Source organism: Salvelinus sp. IW2-2015, linkage group LG34 (genome assembly GCF_002910315.2).
Source record: "Salvelinus sp. IW2-2015 linkage group LG34, ASM291031v2, whole genome shotgun sequence".
Lineage (NCBI taxonomy): Eukaryota > Metazoa > Chordata > Actinopteri > Salmoniformes > Salmonidae > Salvelinus > Salvelinus sp. IW2-2015.
Window position 1 is genome coordinate 8,770,196 of NC_036873.1, and position 19,877 is coordinate 8,790,072.

The 19,877-nt window shown below is 44.7% G+C and overlaps 2 protein-coding genes across 3 annotated transcripts; one reads left to right on the plus strand and one right to left on the minus strand.

The window, feature by feature from the left end:
• Positions 1–108: 108 nt before the first annotated feature.
• Positions 109–5,264, plus strand: LOC112067927 (AH receptor-interacting protein). Of its 2 annotated transcripts, XM_024134834.2 has the most exons (7): positions 112–269; positions 2,468–2,650; positions 2,895–3,083; positions 3,317–3,493; positions 3,723–3,864; positions 4,162–4,388; positions 4,747–5,264. In XM_024134834.2, exons 1-7 carry the CDS (start codon positions 171–173, stop codon positions 4,750–4,752), a joined length of 1,023 nt encoding a protein of 340 aa, XP_023990602.1. In that variant the 5' UTR covers positions 112–170; the 3' UTR covers positions 4,753–5,264. The 2 variants fall into 2 exon arrangements, with proteins under 2 accessions (XP_023990603.1, XP_023990602.1); XM_024134835.2 differs by lacking the exon at positions 4,747–5,264 and having other exon boundaries at positions 109–269; positions 3,723–3,868; positions 4,162–4,382.
• Positions 5,265–8,330: 3,066 nt separating this feature from the next.
• cdk2ap2 (cyclin dependent kinase 2 associated protein 2) lies at positions 8,331–19,572 on the minus strand. The gene is made up of 5 exons (XM_023979522.3): positions 19,493–19,572; positions 13,802–13,959; positions 13,084–13,169; positions 10,012–10,132; positions 8,331–8,887 (listed from the first exon to the last, which is right to left on the minus strand). The coding sequence occupies exons 2-5, from the start codon at positions 13,854–13,856 to the stop codon at positions 8,820–8,822; spliced, it is 330 nt and encodes a 109-aa protein (XP_023835290.1). The 5' UTR covers positions 13,857–13,959; positions 19,493–19,572; the 3' UTR covers positions 8,331–8,819.
• Positions 19,573–19,877: the final 305 nt, after the last annotated feature.

Consider the following 19,877-nt stretch of genomic DNA (forward strand, 5'->3'; position numbering starts at 1 on the left):
TCAAAACACCAGCAGAATGATTTGATCCATGACTGAAGAGGATAGAGGGTAATCTAATCACAAGACTGCTTGAAGTCCCAAGGCGTCAGCAGTGACGTCAATTGATGTGTCGATTGCTCGCGAGCTCTCCCGAAGATAGGCAGTCGGCTTGACACTCGGGGGAAGCAAGGATGGAGGAACTGGCTACCAAGCTACTCGCAGAAGGCATTCAGAAGAAAGTGGTCAGTCCAGGCAAAGGAGAGCTGTCAACGTTTCCTGATGGGACCAAGGTGAGTTGTAAAATTGTGAATTTAATCCACGTTCAAAGGGTAGTTTTGTATGTGTAGTGCTGGCTAAACGGATTGGCATTATTAGCTAGCTGCTAACGTTATAATGGAGTGAAATTATCGAGGTTTGACATGTTCTGAGTTGATATATACGTTACCTTATTTTAGTTAAACTATAACTCGGTCTACCAGAATTGTTATTTACAGAAATTATCAGCCAATAAGTAATTATTGGAGTAAAAACGAAAGMTTTTTTTGTGATACTGTAAGAGGGCGGTCTTTATTGATTTTCATCTCTCTTATTGGTCGGTGGGGATGTSCGTCAGCTTGTAAACATTACTACTACGTTTTAATTGGAAAGTCGGCAAGATTGACCGTATGGTTGGATAATCAATGTGAATTTGTGCCTCTGCCTGTTGATAAAAATCTCGAATTTCGTTTGATATGGGGTCTTTTAATATGTGAAAGACATGCATTTTAAACCTTAACAAGCTCACTCTATCAGCATTTATTGTCCAACTGCTGAGAAGTGATTATGTAGAAACTACACCTTTTACTGTTACTAAACAGAACAAACTCTGTTTCATCAATACAATGTATGTCATGTACACTGAACAAAAATATAAACGCAACATGCAAAAATGTTAAAGATTTGACTGAGTTTCAGTTCATATAAAGGAAATCCAGTCAATTTAAATAAATACATTTGGCCCAAATGTATGAATCTCAAATGACTGGGAATACAGATATCCATATGTTGGTAACAGATACCTTNAGATATCCATATGTTGGTAACAGATACCTTTAAAAAAAAAAAAAAAAAGTAGGGTTGTGGATCAGAAAAGCATTCAGTATCTGGTGTGATCACCATTTGCCTCATGCAGTGCGACACGTCTCCTTCGCATAGAGTTGATTGTGGAATGTTGTCCCACTCCTATTCAATGGCTGTGCGAAAMGCTGGATATTGGCGGGAACTGGAACACACTGTCATACACGTCGATCCAGAGCATCCCAAACATGCTCAATGAGTGAAATGTCTGAGTATGCAGGCCATGGAAGAACTGGGACATTTTCAGCTTCTAGGAATAGTGTACAGATCCTTGCGACATGGGGCTGTGCATTATCATGCTGAAACATGAGGTGATGGCGGTGGATGAATGGCACAACAATGGGCATCAGGATCTTGTCACGGTATCTCTGTGTGTTCAAATTGCCATCGATAAAATGCAATTGTATTTGATGTCCGTAGCTTATGCCTGCCGCATACCATAACCCCACTGCTACCATGGCCCACTCTGTTCACAACGTTGACAWCAGCAAACCGCTCGCCCACACAACGTAAGACACGCTTTCTGCCATCTGCCCAGTACTGTTGAAACTGGGATTCATCCATGAAGAGCACACTTCTCAAGCGTACCAGTGGCCATCTAAGGTGAGCATTTTCCCACTGAAGTTTGTTACGAAGCCTAACTGCAGTCCGGTCAAGACCTTGGTGAGGACCACYAGCATGCAGATCAGCTTCCCTGGGACGGTTTCTGACGTTTGTGCAGAAATTCTTCGGTTGTGCAAACCCACAGTTTCATCAGCTGTCCGAGTGGCTGGTCTKAGACGATCCCGCCGGTGAAGAAGCCAGATGTGGAGGTCCTTGGCTGGCATGTTTACATGTGGTCTGCAGTTGAGGCTGGTTGGACGTTCTGCCTAATGCTCTAAAATTACATTTGGAGGTGGCTTATGATAGAGAAATTAACATTAAATTCTCTGGCAACAGCTCCYGTGGACATTCCTGCAGTCAGCATGCCAATTTCATGCTCACTCAAAACTGGAAACATTTGTGGCATTGTGTTGTGTGACACAACTGCACATTTTAGTGGTCTTTTTATTGTCCCCAGCACAGGGCACACCTATGTAATGATCATGCTGTTTAATCAGCTTCTTGATATGCCACACCTGTCAGGCGGATGGATTATCTTGGCAAAGGAGAAATGCTCACTAACAGGGATGTAAACAAATTTGTGCTAAACATTTGAGTAATACGTGTGTTTTGTGCGTAATGGAACATTTCTGGGATCTTTTTATTTCAGCTRATGAAACATGGGACCAACACTTTACATGTTGCGTTTATATTTTTGTTCAGTGTATTACATGATTTGTCCACTTGTGTAATACCAGTTCTCCATTCTATCCCCCCAATTTTCCAACAGGTGATATTCCACTACCGCTCCAGCCTGTGTGATGGCACGGTGCTGGATGACTCCAGGACCATGGGGGGCCGGAGCAAGCCCATGGAACTTATCTTGGGAAAGAAGTTCAAGCTGGCCGTGTGGGAGCGAGTCATTGCCACCATGAGGGAGGGAGAAGTGGCAGATTTCACATGTGACGTCAAGGTGGGTCGCCCAACTTAACATGGTTGACGTGGATGGATTAGAGACCGTTACTTTTGTGCACACACCCACAGACATGCAAATGGGAGGCAAAAACATTGATCGTTATGGAATTTGACAGGGTTTGTCAATACGTTTTYTTAATTGTTTCCCTTCAGAGAACTGCCTTAATTGTACTTMAAAATCCACCAGTCCCTCAATTTGTCCTAGTGAATAATGTAACCATCCTCTTTCCTTCTCCCTACAGCACACAGCCCTYTACCCGCTGGTGTCCCAGTCCCTGAGGAACATCAGTGCAGGGAAGGACCCCCTGGAGGGCCAGAGACACTGCTGTGGCATCGCTCAGATCCACTCACACCACTCCCTGGGCCACTGTGACCTGGACCAGCTCCAGGCCAACCCTCAGCCCCTGGTCTTCACCCTGGAGCTCATGGAGGTGAAGTGGGGGCTTATTTATTCTCCATTAGGGGTTTTTCCCCTTTGCCACTGCTTGCTCTTTGGGGGTCTAGGCCTGGTTACAGTAAAAMCACTTTGTGACAACTGGTTCTGTTAAAAGCACTACATCAAAATGTTTTRTAARCCTTTTATCACCCAAGCAGCACTCATGCCGCTGTCATTTCACTGCGTAAATTCATTTTGATTGAATAATATSATTGACMCCTCRCCCAGGTTTTGACGCCCGGCTCGTTCAGACTGGACATCTGGGCGATGACGGACGAGGAGAAGCTGGAGGTGGTGCCTCAGATCCACGTGGAGGGTAACGCCCTCTACAAGAAGGGCGACGTGAAGGAAGCGGCCGAGAAGTACCACAATGCCATCGCCTGTCTAAAGAATCTGCAGATGAAGGTAAAGATTTATGACTTCAAACCTAGTCCTGGGGACCTGCTTTTTTTTGGCATTTAATAGGGTAACATTTAGAGCACTGCAGACAAATACTTTTKATTTAGTTGAGATAACTAGCCATTCTGCYCGMCAAATGAGATCTATGCATTCCCTGTATATAGAACATCTTAACCCCACTAAATAAGTAGCTAGTCGTCTAACTCCTCCCCATCCTTGCCCCTCCTCCAATCAGGAGCGTCCAGGCGACGAGGGCTGGATCAAGCTGGACCTCATGATCACGCCCCTGATGCTGAACTACTGCCAGTGTCAGCTGGTCCAGGGTCAGTACTACGAGGTGCTGGACCACTGCTCCTCCATCATCTCCAAATACGAGGGTGAGTCACACACTTCTGAATACATTCAGGTGTAGCCCTGCCCTAGGATCAAGTGAATATTTTGAATTCACATAACAATAGGCTATGTTCTGAAAGTGAATGTGTAATTTGTCATTACTTAAGACAATCCCTTTAAAAAATAAACATTTGTTACTTTTGCTGTMCTGTTGTCTACAGCAGGCCTGTTGCTAGTGAATGACAAGTCCTTTTGAATTTGTATTGCTTACTACCAGCTACTTAACTTAAGTGTGTAAACTTAACACCATTTTGACACACTCTTACCTCTCACCCCCACAGACAACATGAAGGCCTACTTCAAGCGGGCCAAGGCCCACGCGGCAGTGTGGAACGAGACGGAGGCGCGGGCCGATTTTGCCAAGGTGGTGGAGCTGGACCCGTCGCTGGGGCCCTCGGTGGCTAAAGAGCTGAGGGCCATGGAGGAGAGGATCCGCTCCAAGGAGAAGGAGGAGAAGGGCCGCTACAAGAGTCTGTTCAGCTACGACAGCAACGCCACCGCTACCACGGTGAGTAGCCGAGTACCTTCTAGAAGTTTCCTCGAATCTGGGCCCATATTAAAACAGCATCTGAGAGTAGCYGTGCTTTTCTAGGATCAGGTCCCCCCTGGTCCCTATAATCTAAAAGGCCAAATTAATCTATATCAGCACTCTTACACGAATGCTATGAGTGTTTTTCCCAAATCTACGATCAGATTACCTGGTGTGAAGAAAATGTCTACACTTTATTTTACTAGTGAAATGAATGATCCATGTGTCTTTACACTAATTGATGTCTTTTTAAATTGGCAGTATTATCCCTTAGTGTTGAATTACTAATTAGGTAATGTTCTTTTTGAATGTCTAAAACTGTTATGCACTCTTTTAGGGCTGAATTAAGAAGACCATTATTCTTGTTATAAAGAAGAGGAGGAGCAGTTGAGGACACATTGACATGTTTAGTTTTATCCACACACCAAAGCCATATTCACTTTCCCCYTGAAACATCACTTTCGCAGTGCACATGGCACATTCTCTTTCTAGATTCACTTATCTTTTATAGAAAGACATTACACACCCACATCTACCCTCAACACCAACAGACTTTCAAAGTTCAGCTTTTCCCTACCGCAAACAGCCAGTTACATCACACACACATGCTGTAAAAGTACAGGAATACACAGGAGATCCTCCACTTCTGGCAGTATGACTGGGACATCAACTTCGGACACAATCACAAGATATATATTTATGGACACTAGAGCAGTCTCCACCATTTCCCTCTTGTTCACCCCTTATTTATCCCTATTAATGTTTATATGTTTATATCCCTATTAATATGACTATTCAATGTATGTACTCTTATCTTCACTTGTATCTATGTTAGTATTACATTTCATTTGCTAATTTGTCTTTGTGGTCCTGTATATTTTAAGCTAGAACATTTGTAATGGACTCTTTTGCCCTCAACTCAAACACCACCCCACTTGCCTTTTGGTCAGTCGAACAGAGCTAATGATTTGCCAAGTCATTGGCTTCAGTGAGTGTAGTTTAGGATAGTGGCCATCATTTTGGCCCCTAGCTCCTTCCCGGTCTGTTAAACTGAAAGGACTGGATAGGGGAAGGCAATATGGTGAAGGCTCCACTTTAGTCTATTGGAGGCCTGGAAGGAGTAGTCACTGAAGGGCTCCAGATGGTAATGGAACTCGGGTGATGACTCACTGGCAAGCATCAAGTAAAAGGTCAAGATAGCCTTTTTTGTAGGGTCCATTTTCATAGGTTTGCACATCAAACGACTGACATCTCATCATACCAGCATTTAGCTKATTTGTCCCTTGTATTTTGTGAAAATGTTATCTAAAGGGTCACCATGACTTGACTCAAGTGTCAGTTGTATGAAATGGGTGTTATCTAGCCTGGTTAAAAAGCAGAGTAAACACTACACTCAACATTGTTTTCATTGGTAAGCAGTGTTCAACCTGGTTTAACCAGGCTACTTATCATGCTTTCTATAAAATGTCTACGACGGGACAGCGAGTGCTTTTTGCAGCCATGTTATGACTGCAAAGGCAAATAAAGAGGTGCAACTCTTACTGGTGTGTTTGTAATGATACCCAATGTTTGCTTGCGAGCACACTCACCCAGGCCTCATTGTGCAAAGCGTTCACCTCCACACAGTGTTTATAGAAAGTCCACACCCCCTTTTAAAATGATCACCTTTTGTTGCCTTAGCCTGGAATGTAAATGCATTAAAAAAATGAATTGGTCTTTGCATCCTACCCCACAATTTCCAAGTGAAAAAAAAAAACAATTTCGTTTTTTTCCCTAAACTGAAATAGCTTGGTTGGATAGCAATCCTAAATTACCTCCAGTGTAACCAATCACATTAAGTCACACAAAGTTAATTGGCCTCCACCTGTGTTAAATTGTAGTGATTCACATGATTTCAGGATACATTTAGCAGTTCCTGTAGGTTCCCTCTGCTGGGTAGTGAATTGCAAAGCAAACGCTCAACCATGACCTTTCAAAAGAACCCTGGGACAGATCAGAGGATGAGCATAAAAAGATTTCAAAGGCCTTGAATATCCCTTGGAGCACGGTCAAGACGAAGTGAAAGGTGTATAGCACCACCTAGACTGCCCTCATCTGGATGACTGAGCAGAGGCTACCAAGAGTCTGATGGCAACTTTGAAAGAGCAGCAGACTTATGGCCAAGACTGGTCAGTGTGCATGTGACTTGCTCAAGCCTTCCACAAATATGTAATGTAGGGTGGCAAGAAGGAAGCCCACCTTGAATCAGTTTAAGTATGCAAGAAGCACTCAGGAGATTCTGTAGCAAAAGGTTTTGTGGTCTTATTAAACAAATMTTACTTTTTGACCGAAATGCCAAGTGTTACATTTGGCGCAGCATCATGTTATGGGGATATTTCTCATCYCCAGGGACTTATCAGGATAGAACAGAAAAGTCCTTGAGGAAAACCAGCTGAAACTGGGATGGAAGTTCACCTTTCAGCATGACAACGACCTGAAGCCCATAGCCAATGCTACTGTGGAGTGGCTAAGGAATAACTAGGTAAAGTCCAAGGGGCCCAGTCAGAGCCCCGACCTAAATCCAAWCTAAAATTTGTGGCATAACTTGGAAAATTTCTGTCCATCAACTTGAGCATGAACAAACATTGTCAAATCTAGGTGTGCAAAGTTGGTAGAGACCTATACCAACAGACTCACAGCTGTAACTGCTGCCAAATATCCGTCACCAAGTATTAACTCAGGGGTGGAGACTTATTTTTCTTCACACAAAAATTTGCCTTAAATGTGGAGTATGTTGTGTAGATAAGTGGAAGAAAATCCTGATTTAAATTAAAAGCGGAGGCACTGACAACCAAATGTAAAAAGTTCAAGGCCGTGTAGACTTTTATAGGCACTACATCACAGAAGGCTGCTGAGGGGAGGACAGCTCATAAATGMCTGGAACAGACAAAACGAAATGAAAATCAAACACATGGAAATCATGTTTGATACCATCCCAGGCATTACCTCCCCAATTAAGGTGCCACCAACCTCCTGTGCACTAGATACAAATGAAAAACACTCACTTTTTTTAATTGGAAAACTTTTCTAACTTTTAATTAAATTCAAGTACAGAACTGCAAAAATTGGGTTTACAAAATTGCCATACTAACAAAACTGATTTCAGGTGTGTAGGGAGGAGGTAATAGTTAATTGGGTGGAGGATGAAAGGCAAGGAAAGCTTGACTGTATGTGGCAGATAGAGGGTGCCATGACAGCAGAAAATGTGTGTAGGGTGGAAGCATGTGGAACAGAGAATGGGGTATTTTCAAGATGCTGTAAAGCCTTGTTTACATCAAATACATTATTTTTGCATATCCGATTCAAATGTTATTTTTCCTGCAGTCTGAACAGCCAAAAAACATATGGAATAGGATGACTCAGATACAAATCTGATTCCTGGCCGTGCGACTTGTGCCTGAATGGTCAAATCTGATTTGCSCTCGTTTWWAAAAAACTTATTTGGCATATCTTGTTGCTTCCTAGCTACTCTGACAGTTTGGCAAGAATATGTGGTAACTAACTAGCTTGTTGTTTACAAACAAATTAGTGAATGTGCTAGAAAGATAAACAGCTACCTCGTTAGTTGACTGCTGTGGCTAGCCAAACAATACTTGTTTTGAAAGTTGGATTGCCTTATCCTTTGGAGGCTTTAAAAGTGTTCTTACACTATGATTTTGAACATTCAAAGCAACTGGGGAACATCCATTGCAGGCATTGTCACCTTAGRTTGCTACATAACRTCTGAGTGATAAGGGAGAAGGAACGCACACATTCGTCATTACTATGACAAGTAGCATAGCCATGTCAACAAATGACTGCTGTCTAAACACACACAKATCCAAATTTGGTCACTTAACTTGCCGTTTGGACAGTGACGTATTCCAAAACGGATTTGAAAAACAAAGCTTATTTGAGCATTAAGGCCTGCAGTGCAAACAWGGTTTAAGTGTTGCTTACTGTAAAACAATGTGGAATTAAACCTTTGGATGTAGAGTGGTCTCAGTATAGCAGCTAAGAGAGAAAGTCAGTATCAACCTCATTTCATTGTGACAGTTTTCAAAAATCTATCAGAAATATTTTACAGCACTATCACCTCACCCCCACTGAACAGGACTACCAAAATGAGAAAATATTTACCAGCCCCTCGTGATGCCTATGAAACTGAAATAAGCTACAGAATGATCTGAGAGCGAACTGTCCTACAACTGCAAAAATGTGTTACACATTCTGAACACACCCCCATAAGGCGGTGTGAGAAACTATATGGAAAAAAAGGTTACAGGTTCAGTGGAGCCATACAGACAAAAAGTCAGGATAACAAACACGGGACACATAGATGAGGCCTATACAAAGACAAGGGAGGGGGGGATGGAGGGATTCTGCAAAGGGTTATGTGCGAGCGCTCCTCTCTGTCTCCGCCAGACACTCCCTGACCAGCGCCCTCGCGTGAATGATACCTAGAAGACAGATGAACCACATCACACGTTGGGATTTAGAARTTTTACTTCATGTGTGGAGAGAAATACTGTCTCCTCATTGAACCTTAAAATGTGAATTGAAATCCATGTGTTTCCAAGTAAACTCATATGGAGTAAGTAGGCCTATGGGATGGGATCCTTGGGACTCGAACTCTGTCACCCCATTGAAGTTGAAATGTGTTAGGGTAGGGACATCCCAAGGATCCRGGATAACCATGTGAGTCGAGAGCCAAATGGCCGTGGTGTGAGAAGCATGGGTGAAATGTTTGTTTGGTTCATTGAAAAGTATTTACGGCAGTAATTATACATGGGAGAAACATTTTCCTTGGGATTACTAGCCGTGGAATAGGGATTTCGGGACTGACCGTCTCACATACTGAAGAACTAGGACTACATTTAATCACCAAGTACTAGTTTTGTGTGTCCTGCATTTGGGCAATTCCACAGTAATGTAACTATGACGAGACTCAGATTTTTCACTTTAAAAATGTATGCCAAACAAAAACCACTGATTTCAAAGTTCAACAAACCATACAAAAACAATGGTTTTTGTTTGGTATCCTTTTTAAATTGAAATCTGAGTCTCAGCGTAATTCCGTTACCATCAAATTGCCCATTTCTCATTTTGTGCAAAGCATATTCTTTGAACTGAGCCTAATTTAGGCATCTTTGGATTTAAAAAGGACAATGTCTGATTGGACTGACTATTTTGCTAATTGAACTTGGTGGATTTAAACTGATGATTGATTGATTGACTGACTGGATGACTGAGCTCGTTGATGGTTTTATTGAATGCCGAAAGCCTTAACATACACTGTTTGGCTTTTATTATGATTTACTTTTGCTGCTGCTCTGCTGCTGCCATGCAATGTTGATCATTGCTTTCATCCACTGCCTTATGTTCATTTCTTGTTGCTGTGTTTATGCGTATAATATTCAAGTGCTTACTGCCTGCTTGCTGGGTATGTGCAGCGTGGTTAGGGAAAAGGAAAGTAAYCTCTATGGAGTACTGATAAACACCCTATGTCAATACAACCACAACCTTTGCTCCAAGCTTTGTGGATATTTGTGGRRTAGGCGTTTAGCCGGTCKGGCTGCAGTACCTCTCTTTAGCCTCTCCATGGCYCTCTTGCTCCCGGCGTAGGTGGGGCGGATCTCGCGACTCATCTCCTCGATAACTGACAGCAGCTCGCTGTAGGTTGAGCCCTGAGACACTTTCACTGGCTGTGTGTGTGTGTGAGAGAGAGGGGGGGTGGGATACGAGACAAAGGTCATATGCTGGAAGACAGCCAAAACAACTAGAACTCCCAATTGATCCTGAGCAAGATATAGTCCCTTTATATCGTACAGAAGAGTAGAGATACAGGGGGATAATTGCCATGACGAAGTGACAGTTACGCAAATAAACAACAAATCTATTTGAATTAAAATGACCAGTAATGATATGCTTTGTATTTGTTGTTAGTGATATCTGGACCCTATTGATTATAGTCACAGCCGTGTATATCCCCCCCAAGCAGATACCTCGTCGGCCCTGAAAGAACTTCACTGGACTCTATGTAAACTGGACACCATACATCCTGAGGCTGCATTTATTGGAGCCGGGGATTTTAACAAAGCTAACCTGAGAACGAGACTTCCTAAATCAGCATAACGAATGCGTGACACGGGCTGCTAGCATTCTGGATCATTGCTACTCTAACTTTACACGATGCATACAAAGCCCTCCCCCGCCAAATCTGACCATGACTCCATTTTGTTGCTCCCAGCCTATAGACAGAAACTAAAACAGGAAAAGCCCGTGCGCTCAGGTCAATACAACGCTGGTCTGACCAATCGGACTCCACGCTTTAGGATTGCTTCGATCACGTGGACTGGGATATGTTCCGGATAGCCTCAGACAACAACACTGATGTATACGCTGACTCGGTGAGCGAGTTTATTAGCAAGTGCATTTGAGACGCTGTACCCACTGTGACTAAAACATTTCCTAACCAGAAACTGTGGATTGATGGCAGCATCTGCACAAAACTGAAAGCGTGAACCACCGCTTTTAATCATGGCAAGGCGACTGGAAACATGACCGAATACAAACAGTGCAGCTATTCCCTCCYCAAGGCAATCAAACAAGCAAAGCTTCAGTATAGAGACAAAGTAGAGTCGCAATTCAACGGCTCAAACACGAAACGTATGTGGCAGGGTCTATAGTCAATTCACGGATTACAAAAAGAAAACCAGCCCCGTCGGGGACATCAACGTCTTGCTCGCTTTGAGGACAATACAGTGCCTCTGACACTGCCCGCTACCAAAGCCTGTGGGTTCTCCTCCTCCGTGGCCAACGCGAGTAAAACATTTAAACGTGTTAACCCTCGCAAGGCTGCCGGCATACCTAGACGCGTCCTCAGAGCATGCGCAGACCAGCTGGTTTTTACGGACATATTCAATCAATCCCTATCCCAGTCTGCTGTGACTACATGCTTCAAGATGGCCACCATTGTTCCTGTTCCCAAGAAAGCTAAGGTAACTGAACTAAATGACTATCGCCTCATTGCACTCACTTCCGTCATCATGAAGTGCTTTGAGAGACTAGTCAAGGAGCACATCACATCCACCCTACCTGTCACCCTAGACCCACTCCAATTTGCTTACCGCCCCAATAGGTCCACTGACGATGCAATCGCCATCCCACTGCATACTGCCCTATCCCACCTGGAGGAATATTATGGAAGAATGCTGTTCATTGACTACAGCTCAGCATTTAATACCATAGTACCCTCCAAACTCGTCATTAAGCTCGAGACCCTGGGTCTCGACCCTGGGTCTCGACCCTGCCCTGTGCAACTGGGTCCTTGTCTTTGACGGGCCGCCCCCAGGTGGTGAAGTTAGGAAACAATATCTCCACCGCGCCGATCGTCAACACTGGGGCCCCACAAGGGTGCGTTCTCAGCCCTCTCCTGTACTCCCTGTTCACCCACGACTGCGTGGCCATGCACGCTTCCAACTCAATCATCAAGTTTGCAGACGACACTACAGTGGTAAGCTTGATTACCAACAACGAGACGGCCTATAGGGAGGTGAGGGCCCTCGGAGTGTGGTGTCAGGAAAATAACATCTCACTCAATGTCAACAAAACGAAGGAGATGATTGTGGACTTCAGGAAACAGCAGAGGGAGCACCCCCCTCCCCCACCCATCCACATTGACGGGACAGCAGTGGAGAAGGTGGAAAGTTATAAGTTCCTCGGTGTACACATCATGGACAAACTGAAATGGTCCACCCACACAGACAGCGTGGTGAAGGCACAACAGCGCCTCTTCAACCTCAGGAGGCTGAAAAWATGTGTCTTGTCAKCTAAAACCCTCACAAACTTTTACAGATGCACAATRGAGAGCATCCTGTCGGGCTGTATCACCGRCTGGTACGGCAATTGCACKGCCCTCAGCCGCAAGGCTCTCCAGAGGGTAGTGAGATCTGCACAACGCACCACCGGGAGCAAACTACCTGCCCTCCAGGACACCTACAGCACCRYAWGTCACAGGAAGGCCAAAAGGATCATCAAGGACAACAACCACCTGAGCCACTGCCTGTTCACCCCACTATCATCCAGAATGCGAGGTCAGTACAGGTGCGTCAAAGCTGGGACCGAGAGACTGAAAAACAGCTTCTATCTCAAAGCCATCAGACTGTTAAACAGCCATCACTAACATATGAGCCTGTATGTTGTCAGCAGCCTCTCTCTCTGGCCACTTTAGTAAATGGACTCAAAGGTATCACTAGTCACTTTAAATAACACCACTTTAAATAACACCACTTTAATGTTTACATTACTCATCTCATATGTATATACTGCTCTATACCATCTACTGCATCTTGCCTATGCCGCACGGCCATCGCTCATCCATATTTATATGTACATATCCTTATTCATCCCTTACATTTGTGTGTATAKGGTTGTTGTTGTGAATTTGTTAGATTACTTGTTAAATATTACTGCATAGTCGGACCTAGAAGCACAAGCATTTCGCTACACTCGCATTAGCATCTGCTAACCATGTGTATGTGACCAATAATATTTGATATAATACCCTGAGTAACATAACATATTTAACATGACTCTAAAGTATCATAGGCATTAGTTAAAGCAGTTAGACGAGGGTCAGGCTGTTCTGTCCTACCTGAACGAAGCCCATCGACGGCGGGCCGAAATCACTGAACGCCGGTCTGAAGTTGGAAGGGAGTGAGGGGGAGGGCACACTGGAGCCTAGGCAGAGGAAAGACAGAATTCAGACGCACTGAAGCGCCCTATGACTGGTTAACATCTTTGAAATGGAAGGCAGGGGCATAAACGCTGCGTGGCATCGGTGGCGCATTCATTCTGGGGCGGCAGGTAGCCTAGTGGTTAGAGCGTTGGGAGTAGTAACCGAAAGGTTGCAAGATCGAATCCCAGAGTTGACAAGGTAAAAATCTGTCGCTCTGCCCCTGAACAAGGCAGTTAACCCACTGTTCCTAGGCCGTCATTGAAAATAAGAATTTGTTCTTAACTGACTTGCCTCGTTAAATAAAGGTAAAATAAAATAAAAGTAAGTAATTCTCAGGTGAGAGGGTTTGTTACATTATGGTTGGTAGTATATGACACTCAGGTTGGTTGCTGATGTGTAGTGTTCCCTGGGCAGGTCTCTGGGTATGTCGCAGGGATAGGACCGCTAGTCTTATCTATGGAATGGAATCCACTGCACTGTGGTAGGGTTGAGTTCAGTAAGATGGGTGAAGACCAAACCAACAACGGGTAGTGTAGAGGGTGCATCCATAGAAATAGAAATTCAATGTCTATGGGTGCACCCTTGATAACAATAATAGTGGATACTAAAGAACCAATTGACAGTTGGCAGAAACCTGGCGGGGTGTGGTTGGAGCCGGACGGGGCAGGGGCGATGGGTTTGTAGCTCATCGTGCTGTCACTACGGACCTCCCCGTACGACGGCGCACCGCTTCCATCCGTCCCGTCGACCCTGTGCTTATACAGCTTTACTGGTGGGCTGGGCCCCTGAGAGCTAGGAAGAGAAAGTAATGGTGTTATGTTCCATCATGTACGACATTCATCAACAACGCGGTCAGTCTAGCCTGGTCRAGAATAGATTGTGTGCTATGCAAGTCATTTTGAATGTTCTGTATGGCCAATTGGGTTTGGCATGACAATGATTTGAGGTATGTTGTTTAACTCATACAGATTTGGACCAGGCTGTCATGATGTTGTCAGTGGATCACTGACGTTTGCAAACGTCAGTTCCTGTTCCAAGATGGCGTAGCAGTCAGATGTCTTTGTCTCGTCCCATGTGTATATATTTTTTTCTCTGCGTTCTTTTTAATATTTTTCCTAAACCTCAATTTCAAAATACTCTCCTGCAACCCGCCTCACCCAATGTGGTGTGGATCTTCTTTTTATTTTCTAAAGTATTTATATTTACCTCCGAACTGGAATACCTCAACTGAAGCTAGCTAGCTAACTAGCTACCAGCTATCAATCAGCTAATCACTGCTGGCGGTCATCTGCTAACCTTCAGCTCGGAAAGCTCTCGCCAGTTCGTACAACGCGTTTCAAACCAGAGCATACCGGACCTATTTTTCTCTCCATATCCCCGAATTCCTACCACAAACTCTGGACCTTTTCATCTGGATCATCACAACTAGCTAACCGCAACCCGGGTTGAATACTCCTGCCTAACGTTTCCGTCCCGGAGCTAGCACCAACTAGCCCATGCTAGACCCATCTCCCGGCTCACTCCTGGGCTACAATATCCGGACCCCTTCTACTGCCGGTACGGGGCACGGAACCCCACCGATCCTCTACGACTGGGAATACCGACATAATCAGCCAGAGGATTCCAACAGGCCCCTCAGGTGCGACGCCCGCTGAAGGCCCATTCTGCTAACCTGCTAGGCCTGCTAGCTACCTAGAGCTACTTGGAACCCTACTAACTCCACGACTGGTCTATCGACGTCACCGCTCGAAGAGGCAAACAGACTTACCCCCATCGCGACGTCCCCCAAAGACTAACTTGCTAGCCCCGGTCTACTGACTGCTTGCTTGCTAACCCGGTCTGCTAACTGCTAGCTTGTTTAGCCCTGGCCTACTAACTGTTAGCATCAGCCTGCTAACTGTCTGAATCGCTGTGTCCCCAAGTCAGCCCAACCACTCACTGGACCCATATGTTCACTTGGCTACGCATGCCTCTCTCTAATATCATTATGCCTCGGCCATTACTGTCCTGGTTAGTGATTACTGTCTTATTTCACTGTAGAGCCTCTAGCCCTGCTCAATATGCCTTACCCAACCATGTTGTCCCACCTCCTACATATGCGATGACATCACCTGGTTTAAACGTCTCTAGAGACTATATCTCTCTCATCATTACTCAATGCCTAGGTTTACCTCCAATGTACTCACATCCTACCTTACCTTTGTCTGTACACTATGCCTTGAATCTATGCTATCGTGCCCAGAAACCTGCTCCTTTTAATCTCTGTTCTGAACGTGCTAGGCGGCCACTTACAGCATTTAGCCGTACCCTTATCCTACTTCTCCTCTGTTCCTCTGGTGATGTAGAGGTTAATCCAGGTCCTGCAGTGCCTAGCTCCACTCCCACTCCCCAGGTGCTCTCATTTGTTGACTTCTGTAACCGTAAAAGCCTTGGTTTCATGCATGTTAACATTAGAAGCCTACTCCCTAAGTTTGTCTTACTCCCTAAGTTTGTCTTACTCACTGCTTTAGCACACTCTGCTAACCCGGATGTCTTAGCCGTGTCTGAATACTGGCTTAGGAAAACCACCAAAAACCCTGAAATCTCCATCGCTAACTATAACATTTTCCGCCAAGATCGAACTGCCAAAGGGGGCGGTGTTGCAATCTACTGCAAAGATAGCCTGCAGAGTTCTGTATTACTATCCAAGTCTGTCCCCAAACAATTCAAGCTTCTACTTCAAAAAATACACCTTTCCATAAACAAGTCTCTCACTGTTGCCGCTTGCTATAGACCTCCCTCTGCCCCCAGCTGTGCCCTCAATACCCTATGTGAATTGATTGCCCCCCCATCTATCTTCTGAGCTCGTGCTACTAGGTGACCTAAACTGGGACATGCTTAACACCCCGGCCATTCTACAATCCAAGCTTGATACCCTCAATCTCACACAAATGATCAATGAACCTACCAGGTACAACTCCAAATCCGTAAACACGGGCACCCTCATAGATATCATCCTAACCAACCTGCCCTCCAAATACACCTCTGCTGTCTTCAACCAGGATCTCAGCGATCCCTGCCTCATTGCCTGCATCCGTATTGGGTCTGCGACCAAACGACCACCCCTCATCACTGTCAAACGCTCCCTAAAACACTTCTGTGAGCAGGCCTTTCTAATCGACCTGGCCGGGGTATCCTGGAATGACATTGACCTCATCCCGTCAGTAGATGATGCCTGGCTATTCTTTAAAAGTCCTTACCTCGCCATCTTAAATAAGCATGCCCATTCAAAAAAAATTGAAACTAGGAATAGATATAGTCCTGTTTCACTCCAGACCTGTCTGCCCTTGACCAGCACAAAAAACATCCTGTGGCGTTCTGCATTAGCATCAAACAGCCCCCGTGATATGTAACTTTCAGGAAGTTAAGAACAATATACACAGGCAGTTAGGAAGCTAAGTCTAGCTTTTTCAACAGAAATTTGCATCCTGTACGTAACTCAAAAAAGTTCTGGTACACTGTAAAGTCCATGGAATAAGAGCCCTCCTCTCAGCTGCCCACTGCTCTGAGGCTAGAACACTGTCACCACTGATAAATCCACTATAATTGAGAATTTCAATAAACATTTCTCTACGGCTGGCCATGCTTTCCACCTGCATCCCTACCCCGTCAACTGCCCGCACCCTCCACAGCAACCCGCCAAAGCCCCCACCCTTTCTCCTTTACCCAAATCCAGATAGCTGATGTTCTGAAAGAGCTGCAAAATCTGGACCTACCAAATCAGCCGGGCTAGACAATCTGGACCCTCTCTTTCTTAAAATTATCTGCCGAAATTGTTGCAACCCTATTACTAGCCTGTTCAACCTCTCTTTCGTGTCGTCTGAGATCCCAAAGATTGGAAAGCAGCTGCGGTCATCCCCTCTCAAAGGGGGAGACACTAGACCCAAACTGCTACAGACCATATCTATCCTACCTCGTCTTTCTAAGGTCTTCGAAAGCCAACTAACAAACAGATTACCGACCAGTTCGAATCCCACTGTACCTTCTCTGCTATGCAATCTGGTTTCAGAGCTGGTCATGGGTGCACCTCAGCCACGCTCAAAGTCCTAAACGACATCATAACCCCATCAGTAAGAGACATTACTGTGCAGCCGTATTCATCGACCTGGCCAAGGCTTTCGACTCTGTCAATCACCACATTCTTATTGGCAGACTCGACAGCCTTGGTTTCTCAAATGATTGCCTCGCCTGGTTTACCACCTACTTCTCTGATAGAGTTCAGTGTGTCAAATCGTTGGACTGTTGTCCGGACCTCTGCAATCTCTATGGGGGTGCCACAGGGAATCCTCGGACCGACTCTCTCTCCTGTATACATCAATGATGTTGCTCTTGCTGCTGTGATTCTCTGATACACCTCTACGTAGACGACACCATTCTGTATACTTCTGCCCCTCTTTGGACACTGTGTTACTAAACCTCCAGACGAGCTTCAATGCCATACAACTCTCCTTCCATGGCTCCAACTGCTCTTAAACGCAAGTAAAACGAAATGCATGGTCTTCAACCGATCACTGCCCGCACCTGCTCGCCCGTCCAGCATCACACTCTGAGCGGCGACTTAAGATACGTACAACTCAAATACCTAGGTGTCTGGTTACATTACATTTAAGTCATTTAGCAGACGCTCTTATCCAGAGCGACTTACAAATTGAAGTTCATACATATCATCCTGTCCCCCCGTGGGAATGAACCCACAACCCTGGCGTTGCAAGCGCCATGCTCTACCAACTGAGCCACACGGTTAGACTTAAACTCTCCTTCCAGACTCACATTAAGCATCTCCAATCCAAAATTAAAGCTAGAATTGGCTTCCTATATCGCAACAAAGCATCCTCTCACATGCTGCCAAAACATACCCTCGTAAAACTGACCATCCTACTGATCCTCGACTTCAGTGATGTCAACTATAAAAATTGCCTCCAACACTCTACTCAACAAAAATGGATGCAGTCTATCACAGTGCCATCCGTTTTGTCACCAAAGCCCCATACACTACCCACCATTGCGACCTGTTACGCTCTCGTTGGTTGGCCCTCGCTTCATACGCTTCGCCAAACCCACTGCTACAGGTTATCTACAAGTCTCTGCTAGGTAAAGCCTCACCTTATCTCAGCTCACTGGTCACCATAGACACCACACTCGTAGCACGCGCTCCAGCAGGATATCTCACTGGTCACCACCAAAGGCCAATTCCTCCTTTGTCATCTTCCCTCCAGTTCTCTGCTGCCAATGACTGGAACGAACTGCAAAAATCTCTGAAGCTGGAGACTCAAATTTCCCTCACTAGCTTTAAGCGCCAGCTGTCAGAGCAGCTCACAGATCACTGCACCTGTACATAGCCCATCTGTAAACAGCCCATCTATCTACCTACCTCATCCCCATACTGTATTTATTTTCTTTCTCCTTTGCACCCAGTATCTCTACTTGCACATCTACCATTCCAGTGTTTTAATTGCTATATTGTAATTACCTCACCACCATGCCTATTTATTGCCTTAACTCCTTATCTTACCTCATTTTGCACTTACAAGTTATCATTGCAGACTTTTTGTTTTTCTTTTGTTCCTACTATATTGAACTATGTTTGTTTATTCCATGTGTAACTCTGTGTTGTTGTATGTGTCGAATTGCTATGCTTTATCTTGGCCAGGTCGCAGTTGCAAATGAGAACTTGTTCTCAACTAGCCTACCTGGTTAAATAAAGGTGAAATAAAAAAACATATGACTTAACGACGCAGACCTTAGGTTACCTAGCTAGCTAGTAATCGAACAGCCCCAGCTGGTTTCAAACATTTGTCACAACCGTGCCTGTTCTCTACATCAGCTTAGCGGGCAACTTTGCACAATACGTCAGTACCTCATCGGGTCGTAGCCTATCTTTAAAATGACTGTACTAACGTTGGCTAGGTAGCTAAGCTAACGTTAGCTAACTGTAGCTCGCTAACTAGTTACCGAACCAAAGGTCGACGAGATGACATCTCGCTTCAGACAATGTCAAATTAACGGAAACAAAGCTAGTTAGCGGGTGACCTAACTTGTAATTGCAATGACTTCGTTGATCACTGCGCATTTCATAGCTAGTTAATCTCTACTTAGCAAGGACGCTGACTGGTTTGCATTCGGTGTGAAACAGGCTAACGTTATCTAGCTAGGTGCATAGCTATAACGTTAGATTGCAGCAAGTAGTTACATAATGCATTTGCGTTCCATGGGTTTAAGTATCTCAGTAGCCATTAAAAACATGTAATAGAAAACAAAAGTCAAGGGGAATGCTTTCGAAATGTACCTTTCTAGGGGAAGATTTTCAGCCAGGTCGAAAAAGCAGCTTCCTTTCTCCTGCTGAAAAGGGGCGTAGTTATTGATGCAAAGTCGACTGAATATTCATAAAGTGATGCGTTGTCATTGGCAAAAAAAAATCTATGGCAGGTGAGCAGAACTGTCTTTTTATCAGAGCCTTCCCTTCTATTTATTTGAGGGTTCTGCACTGGTGTGTCTTTTTTAATAATCTCTTTGTTATTCAGAGTTTGAATGTAAAAAAAACATTATTTGATGGGGCACACCTCACTGATTTATTTTCCCTGTGGTTACATGACGTGTGGACATGTCGATCATCATGTCAACATGTAGATCATCTAAGGTTACTGCCTGAAACYAAACATCAATCACACAAT